General features: G+C 38.2%; 1 protein-coding gene across 5 annotated transcripts in view; it reads left to right on the top strand.

The window, feature by feature from the left end:
* The first annotated feature begins 308 nt into the window (after nt 1-308).
* Nucleotides 309-12,554, top strand: part of LOC306880544 (serine/threonine-protein phosphatase 2A 56 kDa regulatory subunit gamma isoform-like) — a 28,831-nt gene continuing 16,585 nt past the window's right edge. For 2 of the 5 annotated variants that reach the window (XR_013785080.1, XM_079434142.1), the window contains exon 1: nt 7,432-7,642. Coding sequence is in view for 4 of the 5 variants with exons in the window: in XM_079434142.1 (XP_079290268.1) it covers nt 7,549-7,642 (94 nt within the window). In the remaining variant the exon portion in view is untranslated. Of the gene's footprint in view, nt 435-990; nt 1,051-1,654; nt 1,818-7,431; nt 7,643-12,554 lie in introns of those variants that run through there. The other 3 variants (XM_079434140.1, XM_079434139.1, XM_079434141.1) reach the window with 3 other exon arrangements.

Raw genomic sequence — 12,554 nt, 5'->3', positions numbered from 1 at the left:
AAGATGCATAAAAATAAAATATGCATATATAAAATGTGTTTAAGCTAAAATTATGTCGAGATACAGAGAGAGTCCAGCAGATGACAGCAAAACAACACAAAATACATTTCAAACGCTTGAGAGATCACGAGTCCATAAATAATATTATATTTGCAATGAACTCATTACTGAATACCAACGCTGAGTAATTAAAATAATAAAATACATGCATTGCATTAAATAAGCGCTCAATTTAATCAGATTTCAACTAAAGTTGAAGTGCATGCAGAATGAGTTTACAGACATCATGTGTAGTTTAGTTTGCTAATGTGTGTGTGATCATGCATATACACACACACACACACACACACACTGACAGCGGCTCTCATTGACTGACTGCAGGCTGGAAACACACGTCTATAAGTGCCATGCCGAATAAAACCAAGAAAGACAAGGTGAGACACAAGCTCTGTGCTTGAATGCGGAGAAAAACCCTGTAAAAGTCGCAAAAAGCGGATTTCTGCTTCAGTCAGAGTGACTCTCAGCTCCAGACATTAGCATGTATGCTAACTCCAGCTTTGCCCATCATAAACCGGCTTTTATCCCAGTCAGTTACTCTCTGGGTTATAAACTTTAAACGATTTACTGCCCTGGAGGCGAAACAAAGCACTTTAGATGACTTTACATGCGTATTTCTGTTTATTTAGAGGGTGTTCGGTTTTCGTGGCGAAGCTAGCTTTAGCCTGTTAGCGCAGGAATAGAGATGTTTGCGGTTTATAGAAATATTCCTTTCACCCAAATGCAGCTGAAATGACCAAAATGCCCTTCTGTGAAATTAAATCTCATGTGTTTTATTATATTTGGTGTTGGAGTCCAGATTTGGACATGAAATACTTAAGCCGGATTGCTAATGTTAGCCGCTCTGTTATTATTAGCCAATATTCATTAATTTAGGGTTAATTAGGGGGATAATGACAGGACAGAGTTTTATGTTGTTTATTCTCTTTATAGGATTCACCAAAATCTGCAAAAGTGAGTAAAACAGGAGGGCAGGAGAACTCGGAGCATGAGGTAATTTATTAATCTATATATTTAAAATGTGCTTATATTCTATATAATTATGTTATCTGTAATGCAAATGATAAAATGAGCTGCGAAAATAATACACAACAATGTTTAAAAATTGGCAAACGTAATGGAAATTGTTACTAAAACAAAGATGTAAAAAAATTGTTAAATGTTTAAAAATATAAAAAGTTGTTGTAAATTGTTACTGTAAAGTGTTTAAAATCATAAAACATTGTGCAACTTTACTGTACAATGTTACAAAAACAAGTTGTTAAAAATGTAAGTTTGAACAACTGTAAAAAATAAATGTTTAAAAACTGTGCAACCTTCATTGTAAATTGTTGCTAAAAATATAATATAAAAATGCTATATTAACACTGTTTACATTGCATCTGTGCTAAAGATGTTCAACTTAAAGGATATTTGTAGCGTAATGGTTACAGATCTGATCTGCTGTTATAAAGGTTCGGTCCTATTTCATGTTCTCTCTGTGCTTTTGTTGTTTCTGAAGCAAAACATCCGTGTTCATTCAGCAAAAATGAATAAGCATGATAAAATGTTTTCTTGTGTTTGAGAGATGAGGATGTAAGGTGTTTTTCTCCATCAGGGCTTGAATAAGAAGGGTGCTAACAGCGTGCCGCCGACCACACAGCTGCTGAAGGGCAAAGCGGCCGGATCTCAGACTCCGGGGAAGAAGGAGAAGAGGCCGAGCTCGTCTCGATTCAGTCTCAGCAACAACCGAGAGCTGCAGAAACTGCCCGCATTCAAAGGTGAGACGCACTTCAATTATTTCGCAGGATTTGATTGGATGGTGAAAAGTGTTCTGCGATATTATTGGTGAATCTTGCTTAGCCCCGCCCACCCGGCCTTGATTACATCAGAAGAAAAGGAAAGGTGTTTCAGAGGTGGAGCAATCATCATATTTTGATGCTATTACAGATTTTATTTCTATTTTGATTCAGTTTTAAATCATTATTACAGCAGCAGATTATATTAGTGCTGTCAAATGATTAATCGCATCCAAAATAAGTTTTTGTTTACATAATGAATGTGTGTGTACTGTACATTTATTCTGAAAGCCTCTGTTAGTGCCCTCAGATGCACAGAGCTAATGTAGCTGATCCTGGTCTGACTCTCCTCGTGGAAATGAGCTTAAACCTGATAAATGCAGCAGTTTTCTGACGTTGGACTGCTCTGACCTGCAGCGTCTAGACCTGAACATGTTAAATATGTTTGGAATCACATACTAATGCTGTTTCTGAAGCGTTCACACCGTATTGATGATAACTAGAGGTCGACCGACATGGGTTTTTCTCTGGCCGATGCCGATATTTAGAAATCAGGGCGGCCGATGGCCGATATATGATGCCGATTTTCTTTCTTTCTTCCCCCCCCCCCCCCTTCATCTCAGGGATGTTAATTTTTTTTTTCAGTAATTTATCAAAATATTTAAAAAGGTTTGCTGCATGGTTAAAATATGCTGTGCGTGTAAAAAAATTGTGTTTTTGAGAGAGAGAGAGAGAAAAGTCACGTATAAGTCACATTTTATTATTTCATTCAGAAATAGGCCTAATGCCGACGTGAAATGTTTACAAACATTATAATAAACACTGTAAACATATATCTAGGCTATTTCAGTTCCCCTCACTCCACAACAAATGCTTTCAATGAACAGTATTTAGAAAAGAACAAGAATTAAAAATATAAGAAGCTAGCTATAAACGACAAGCCAGAACGAATTCATTTAGGCTAAAACGAAACTGAAACCAACGCTGGGTCTCTCATTCGACATAAAATCACATGTTTCAGTATTCGTGATGTATTTGAATGCCAAAATATTATTTATTATGTACAGGTGCATCTCAATAAATTAGAAAGTGGTGAAAAAGGTCATTTTTTTCTTGTATTTGTTGAGATGGTGAATTGGTGGGTTTTTGTTAAATGTGAGCCTAAATCATCACAATTAAAAGAACCAAAGACTTAAACTACTTCAGTCTGTGTGCATTGAATTTATTTAATACACAAGTTTCACAATTTGAGTTGAATTACTGAAATAAATGAACTTCTAATTTATTGAGATGCACCTGTACTTCACAGAATTACTGAATTTCACAGGAAAGATTTGTTTATTTTTTATAAATAAAGAACTGTATTTCTTTAGTCAATTATTAAAGTATTACATGTTACACGGGCTGCTTTATTCATTTTTAAGTATTTTTGGGGATTTTAAGAACAAGTGGAAAATGTTTGAAAGATTTGTGAAAGATGAAATATTACGGTTAACTGAGAGTTTGTTAGATCCAATGCAGTTTGCCTATAGATCTAAAAGAGGTGTAGAAGATGCCACCGTCACTTTGCTACACTTACTTATTAGGCATTTGGAGGGGAAAGGGTCTCACGCAAGAGTTTTATTTGTTGATTTCTCTTCTGCCTTCAATGCAATTCAACCTCAATTTAAACTGAGTTATAATTTATTGGGATGGATCTAACTAATGGGACGCAAAGAGTAAGAATAAATAATACATTCTCTGGACAGGTTACTTCCTCTACTGGCTCCTCACAAGGATGTGCACTTTCGTCTTTATTGTTCATACTCTACTCGAATAGAATTGTACTATTCTGAAGTATGCAGATGATACTGTAATTGTTAGTCTGCTTCAGAATGGTGAGACCGGCCATCAGTGACTTTGTAGAGTGGTGTGAGGAGTCCCACCTTCACTTGAAATGTATTGAAGACTAAAGACATGGTAATTGATTTTAGAAAGAACGTTCCCATGCATAAGGTCACATACATTATGTGTGTTGGTTTCTTCTTTCTTACGGGGGTTTGATGGGCAGCAGGTGGATGTGAAGTTGGTAACTGCAGGTTTACAGATGTGTAGGGAGCCATTGGTGGGTGTGGTGCACGACGTGCGGTGTTTGTCCAGGCGATGTCTGTCCTCACCGGGGCCGGAGGGGGGTGTCTGGGCATGTAGGGGTGAATGGGCCGGTGGTATAGTGGAGTTGGTAACAGATGTCTCGGTGATGCTGGACTGCGGCCCAGGGCTGCATCTTTTAGTGTCTTTGCAAAAATACGGACTCCGTCTTTGTGTAGGTGAAGTCCATCGTACAGATGTTGGAGGCCGATGTGGTGGTGGTGGGCCAGGTGTACATTAGGGAGTGCAGAACAGCCACGGGAGATTTCAGCATTGATGCTGTAGATGATGTGTGCTGGTGTGTCGTGTCTTGGGAGAAGCATGGAGATTATGATTCGGGATTCTGGGAACTCATCAGAAGTATTATTTCTGGGGGGTCCATGAGGAGGAGAACATCTGGATCAGGTTCTGGAGGCTGGGCAGGTGAGGCCTGTGTTGCTGCAGGTGTCTGTGTGTTTGTCGTAGGCACACATTCTGTGTTTGTGTAGTTTGGTTTGTTTGGAGCTGTATTGTCTTTTGTGTTTTTCTGTAGCTGTTCTTTCATTTCTTGCAGTTGTCTGGAAAAGTTCACTTCCTTTTTCTCTGTGTCCTCCTCTAGTTTGCATAACTGTAAGCAAAGAGTTTGGTTTTCTTCTTGAAGTTCTCCGAGAGCTCTTGTAAGTCCAGCGATGGAGGAGCTGGTGTTTTTCTTCAGCTATTGGAGTCTGTCTCTCTGTCTATCTATCAATTCAATATTGATTATTGGCATGACTGTAAAAAATACAATATTGCCAAAGCTTGAAATATATATAGAGAAATATAATAACAACGAAAATATCAAAATAACAGAATAAAAACATTATAACAATATAAACTTAAATACACAGTGTAACAAATAAGAACTTGTGTGAACATTTCACACCACAGTGTTTAACATATAAACACACACAGGCTGAGGGTAACTCTGGTGGACAGTAGGGAAACACACTGAGGTCAGACATAATACACACATTACACACACACACACACACACACACACACGTTCACCTGCTGTCTCTCAGGCTGTGGCACACACATGTATCTCGCAGCCAGTGCTGCTGTCTGTCCCTCTCCTAGTATGATCTTTATTTGTTCCTCTTCAGTCATGGCTGTAAAATTCTTTATGATGTTTGTGAATTTGTTGATATATGTCTCTGATTGATTTAAATTGGTAACAGTGAAGTAGGAAGTGTGTCTCTGTCTCACAGTGAACACACACTCTTTGCTCTCTGGGTAAGCAGCTCTTTCTGTGTCTGCCGGTCTCGATGGCTAGTCTGTGCTCACTGAGCCTGTACTTGCTCAGGATCTGTCTCTGCTTTGTGTCTCTACCACTCTGGAGATATTCTTCTAATACATATTTTAATGTTATATCTGCTCTATCTATCTATCTATCTATCTATCTATCTATCTATCTATCTATCTATCTATCTATCTATCTATCTATCTATCTATCTATCTATCTATCTATTAAAAAAATAACACATTTTGTATTTATTTAATAAATATTATTTAACAATCATTAATTAAATTATATACATTTAATTATATACATATTTCAGTAAACTATAATACTGTAGATTAATTTCTGAAGTTACATACATATATATTTAATACATTATTAATGAATTATTTAATATTTAATTAAATCATACATATTATTTATTAACAGTAAGAGAGCAAGATTTAGTCATAAATGCATCTGAAATACTCCTAAATTTTAATTTTTACAGCCTAAAAGTGCCAGCATATAGTATAAAGTAAAATATAGGTTATCTTTAGGCAGTATACCAGTAATATATAATACAATAATAATATATATATTATTTGTAAATGTATTTTGTATTTAAATAACACATACACACATGGTTTGAGTCATGAATGCATGTGAATGTTTCTTCAGTTGAGAGAGTATAGTGTAGTAGGGATTGTGTAAGAGCTGGTTTTGTGGATTGTGTCTCTGAGCATCTGCAGGTGTTGAGCTGTGGTTTCCTGTCAGCACGGTTTCTGCTGTCTCAAACTGTTATGTCATCGCTTTTTCTCTTTATTTACCATCAGCGGGACAGGGCTTTCATTTCCGGCACAAGTAAAGCCAGGAGACGATGCTTCTCGCAAAAGTATGCATTTTAGGGAAACGACAGGATGCTGTCAGATTTGTGCATTTTTCAAAAACATGATGCGTAAGAGTTTGATGATGGTGTCAGAGTGATGCTGGGCTTTTGTGTGTTGCTATGTGGTTGCTAGGTCATTGTGGATTGTTTCTAGGGTAGTAATAAGCGGTTGCTAAAGTGTTATGAGTGGTTGCTAGGTTTTTCGTTTTGTGTGGTGTGATAAGAGTCTCTAATAAATGCTATAATAAACAAAAAATAAATATTTTGGGGATCTTGTTCTGTGTTCTATGTAGGGCCCTTTGATTTTTTGTGATGACCAAAACACGGAAATCTGTTGTGCAGCACTTCTTTTGCCAAAAAAAAGAGAGGAATTGTTCAAATTTTGCTTGGTTACATTTTAAAAGATTAATTACATTGTTAAAATCGCATGCATTTATTTGATTACTACCGCTTTTGATAGAAAATATGTATTAAATCATAAAACACAGAATGCAAAAAATTAAAACCGTATTAATATTGTTAAAATTGTAATTTATTAAATTGTTAAAGTTTTATTAATTAAATTGATAAGGTATAATTTTTTTTTGTAAAATAATTATTCTGCCATTTTAAAAATTGTAATCTAGAAAATGAAAAGTGTAAAAATAAAATGCATTTTATATGGCACTATTATTTAAAATATTGATAAAGTATTATTATTAAAGCTTTATGAATTAATTTAATTAAGTTATCATTTTTGATTATTAATTTAATTCATTTAATTAAAAATTACTCTCAAAAGTTCAAATGGAAAACACAATTTGAGATATTTTGTAGGGCACTATTGTTTTTAAAATTGTAATAAATTGTTACATTTTTATAAATTCTTTTGATTAACTTAATTTTTATATTAAAATAAAAAAAATTATAATAATTATGAGAAAATCATTAAAAAATGACAGAATTTAAAGAAAATAAACTCAAATACATTTCACTGGTCACTAATATTGTTCAAATTTAATAATAAATGATTACATTGATAAAGTTTTGTGAAATTCAATGGATTAAAATATAATTAAATCACTAAAAATTAAAACAGAAAACATGGAATTTGTTAAAAACCCCCCAAATCAAACAGATTTCATAGAACCATCTTACATCTGCTTCTATCCTTAGCACACACTTTTATATATAAATACAAGAGCAGCACAAAGTGTAGATCTGTTATAACGGTCTTCACCAGCTCTCTGCTTGCACTGTGACGAATCACATCCCTTCCCCGGCCAGCCAATCAGCAGCCTCCCTTCTGCTTGAGATCACGTGATCTCATCCAGCCAATCGGCGGCCTCCCTTTGACGGGTGACATCACTAACTAGCTGCTTCCCTCCAGCAGCGGAGCTTCATTTTCTGCTGAGAGTGTTTGTGCTAAAATGGAGGCTAACAGCTCGACCTAGCCGCCTCGCGCCCGATCCGACCCGTAGATGTTGACATGCTCTAAAGAGGAGGCCAGGATGGTTCTGGATGCTCCGAGCGCCAACGGGCCCTTTCAGCCGGTGGCCCTGATGCACTTTAGAGGTGAGACGTTTGTTTTATTGTGTCTGTGTAGCAGAGAGCGACGAGGAAGGTTGCTATGCCATGATTTGTGGCCGCCGTTACGAAGGCAGAAGAACTTGGGAGACGCTGGAAACAGCTTCAAACGTCTTTGGTTTACATTCACAGCAAGTTGCCTACCTAGAATGCATTTTTAGACAATTATGCAACATTTTTGGCCGTAATAACCCATGCATACTACATGCATCTGATGCACGGAACTGCAGCTCGAAGCGCAGTATGCGTCTTGCTCGGCTGAATGGGGAAAAAACTCTGTTTACAATGCACTGGTTAAGGAGGAGGGGGTCTGTTTAACTAGCCTCCCATCCCCCCTAACCAGAGTGCTGATGTCAGGGGAAGTGAGGTCACGGCTCCAGGAAGAATGCATGTATATGCATGCATGCATGCATGTGTGCTCAAGCCGCAGAGAAACTGCATCCTGACGGCCGGTTTCCTTTGCTTCATGTTCAGACAGATAATTGTTCATGCATAAATCATGCATTTGCATTTGTCATTATGATCATTTTCTGTTCATAATGGCAAACTAACATACTGCTTTTACTATTCCTGCATGCATACTGAGAACACTATGCAAGTATGCATACGATATCTATATGATTTGTGCACTATACCACAGTGCACGCTGTGTGAGATACTGTATCTTTACAGTGCAATGCATTTAGTGTTAGTGTTGATTTTGAAAGAAGTCTCTTCTGCTCAACAAGGATGCATTTTATATATTAAAAAGAATTTTCAGCATCATTACTCCAGTCTTCAGTGTCACATGATCCTTTGAGAAACATTTCTGAAGGAAACTGTGATACACTACCATTCAAAAGTTTGAGGTGATTAAAAACAAACAAATTAACACTGTTGCTCATCAAGGATGTGTTAAACTGATCAAAAGTGACAGTAAAGGAGTAATGATGCTGCTGAAAATTCAGATTTGATCACAGACATAAATTATTCACATAAATATTTTAAATTGCAATAATAATTAACATTTTCCACTTTTTTTTTTTTTTTTTTTTGATGTAGCCAATGCAGCACTGGTGAGCAGAGGAGCCTTACATTTAAAAATGTTAATTATTCCAAATTTACAATAGTGTATTTATTTACAGCCCTTATTTTTACTTATTCAATCAGACTGCAAAACGTTTGTTTAAAATAACACCAAGGAAAAATAACCACTTAATTTCCTAGATAACTGGATGCAACTTGCATGTAGTGTGATAATGGACATCTAGAAACATTGATCAATGCATATTATTTCACTACACTAGATATTAAGTTCAAGTTTATTTGTATAGCTCTTTTTACGATACAAATCGTTGCAAAGCAGCTCTACAGGAAATTAAGTTTCCACAGTATATTTATATATTGCAGAACCTTAATATATTTAACTTATGGCAATATTTGGTAATTCTGTATGTTGTCTGAGCGTTGGCATCCTCTGAGGTCCTCTGAGGGGTTGGCATCATCTTTTCTCAGGTGTTCGGTCATCTCAGATCATTTAAGGGTTGGATCCAGACTGAAGCTTCTGTCATTCCTAATTACCACGGGATGTTAATCAACAGAGAAACAAATAGAGACATAATTAGAGTAGCTGCTGTTCCATCTAAGCAAAAATTATTTGTTCAACCCAAGCTAAAGAATAATAATAATGTACATTTGATCAGATATAACTGCAGTACAAGATTATAAGATGCATTATGTGAATGCTTGGCTAAAGAGATGTGTCTTTAATCTAGATTTAAACATAGAGACTGTGTCTGAACCCCGAATGTTATCAGGAAGGCTATTCCAGAGTTTGGGAGCCAAATGTGAAAAAGCTCTACCTCCTTTAGTGGACTTTGCTATCCTAGGTACTACCAAAAGTCCAGAGTTTTGCGACCTTAGGGATGGGGTTGGATTGTAGCGTGGTAGAAGACAAGTTAGGTACGCAGGAGCTAAACCATTTAGGGCCTTTTAGGCAAGTAATAATATTTTGTAAATGATACGGAACTGAATAGGTACCCAGTGCAGAGACTGTAAAATTGGGGCAATATGATCATATTTTCTTGACCTGGTAAGAACTCTAGCCGCTGCATTTTGGACTATCTGTAGCTTGTTTATTGAAGATGCAGGACAAGCAGCTAGCAGTGCATTACAATAGTCCAGTCTAGAGCTCATAAATGCATGAACTAGCTTTTCTGCATCAGAAACAGGTAGCATGTTTCGAAGCTTGGCAATGTTTCTAAGATGGAAGAATGCTGTTTTTGTAACTTTGGAAATATGATTTTCAAAGGACAAGTTACTGTCTAATATAACACCCAGATTTTTGACTTTAGAGGATGTGACCGTGTATCCGTCTAGTTGTAGATTGTAATCCAAGAGATTCTGTGTACTGTTTTTTGGTCCAATAAGTAATATCTCTGTCTTATCTGAATTTAATAGGAGGAAATTATTGGTCATCCAATCTTTTAAATTTTTTACACAATCTATTAGCTTAGATAGTTTAGAAGTTTCATCTGGTCTTGTTGAGATATATAGTTGAGTATCATCAGCATAACAATGAAAACTAATCCCGTATTAGTTTAATAATATTACCACGAGGCAACATGTATATTGAAAATAGCAGAGGACCTAGGACAGATCCTTGTGGTACTCCATACTTTACTGGTGATAATTGAGATGACTCCCCATTTAAATGAACAAAGTGGTAGCGATCGGACAGGTAGGATCTAAACCAGTGGTCCGCCAATGCTGCGGCGCCCGGCGAGCAGTGGGGGGGTTCGGTGCCTTTGCTCAAGGGTCTCACCTCAGTCGTGGTATTGAGGGTGAAGAGAGTGTTGGTTATTCACTCCCCCACCTACAATCCCTGCTGGACCTGAGTCTCGAACCCACAACCTTTGGGTTACAAGTCCAACTCTCTATCCATTAGGCCACGTCTGCAAACTTCAGGAGCTTGACAGAGGGGTCTTTAGATGTGCAGTCGTTGGTGTAGAGGGAGAAGAGCAGTGGGGAGAGTACGCAGCCCTGAGGAGCTCCAGTGCTGATGGTACGAGTGCTGGATGTGAATTTGCCAAGCTTTACTAACTGCTGTCTGTCTGTCAGGAAGCTGTTGATCCACTGACAGACAGAGGTGGGGACGAAGAGCCGGATTAGTTTATTTTGAAAGGTTTCCATGATGATGGTGTTAAAAGCGGAGCTGAAGTCCACAAACAGGATCCTCACATAAGTCCCTGATCTGTCCAGATGCTGCAGGATGAAGTGCAGTCCCATGTTGACTGCATCATCCACAGACCTGTTTGCTCTGTAGGCAAACTGCAGGGGGTCCAGTGATGTCCTTCAGATAAGCCAAAACCAGTCTTTCAAATGATTTCATGGCTACAGACGTTAGAGCCACGGGTCTATAGTCATTAAGTCCAGTAATTTTTGGTTTCTTTGGGACGGGGATGATGGTGGAGCGCTTTAAGCATGAGGGGACTTCACACAGCTCCAGTGATCTGTTGAAGATCTGTGTGAAGATGGGGGCTAGCTGGTCAGCACAGGTTTTCAGGCAAGCTGGTGACACACCGTCTGGACCAGGTGCTTTCCTTCTTTTGTTCTTCCTGAAGACCTGGCACACATCTTCTTCACTGATCTGAATCGTAGGTGTGGGGGAGAGGAGGGTTGCTGGAGGTGTGAATGGTTGTGTGAAGAGGTGATCAGGGCGGGTGTGGGGTGATTTTTCAAAATGACAATAAAACTTGTTTAAGTCGTCTGCCAGGTGTTGATTCTCCAGAGTGCTGGGGGATGGTGTCTTGTAGCTGGTGATATCCTTCATTCCTCTCCACACTGAAGCAGGATCACTGGAAGAGAATTTGTTCCTGAGCTTGTCAGAATAATTCCTCTTTGCCGCTCTGATCTCCTTTTCCAGTGTGTATTTGGCCTGTTTGTACAAGACTTTATCCCCCTTTCTGTGAGCATCTTCTTTGGCCTGACGGAGCTGTCTGAGTTTTGCAGTGAACCATGGTTTGTCATTGTTGTAGATTAGATGAGTCCTGTTAGGAATGCACATGTCCTCACAGAAACTGATATAAGATGTTACAGTCTCTGTGAGCTCGTCCAGATCATTTGCCGCAGCTTCAAAAACAGACCAATCAGTGAGAGAGAAACAGGCTTGTAAATCCCGCTCTGTTTCGTTAGTCCATCTTTTAACAGATCTTAATACAGGTTTTGCAGATTTAAGTTTCTGCCTGTAGGATGGAATAAGATGAACCAAACAGTGATCAGAGAGTCCTAAAGCTGCTCGTGGAACCGAGTGATATGCGTCCTTTATTGTTGTGTAACAGTGATCCAATATATTACTGTCTCTGGTGGGACATGTGATGTGCTGTCTGTATTTTGGCAGTTCACGGGAGAGATTTGCTTTATTAAAGTCCCCGAGAATGATTAAAACAGAGTCTGGGTGTTGTTGCTCACTCTCTGTGATCAGATCAGCGAGTTTCTGTAGAGCTGTGCTCACGTGCGCTTGCGGTGGAATGTAAACACTCATGAGAATGAACGAGCAGAACTCCCGCGGCGAATAGAACGGCTTGCAGTCAATGAAGAGCGTTTCTAGATCTGAGCAGCACATCTTCTTTAACACAGTTACATCTGTACACCACCTCTCATTGATGTAAAAGCACGCCCAGCCGCTGCGCGATTTCCCCGTTGATTCCACGTCCCGATCTGCTCTGATCAGCTGGTAATTAGGCAGATGTAGTACGCTGTCTGGTATGTCGCCATTCAGCCATAAAGATAACGATGAGTTAATAATATTGAGAAGCGGTTCTTCTGCTACAGGTAACAACTCTTTCAGTAGTTTAGTGGGTACAGGATCTAATAAACACGTTGTTGGTTTAGATGCACTGATAAGTTTATTTAGCTCTTC

The sequence above is a fragment of the Barbus barbus genome, assembly GCF_936440315.1.
Source record: "Barbus barbus genome assembly, chromosome: 14".
NCBI lineage: Eukaryota > Metazoa > Chordata > Actinopteri > Cypriniformes > Cyprinidae > Barbus > Barbus barbus.
Note: the sequence above shows the minus strand (reverse complement) of the source record. Positions and strands in the feature narration are given on the sequence as shown.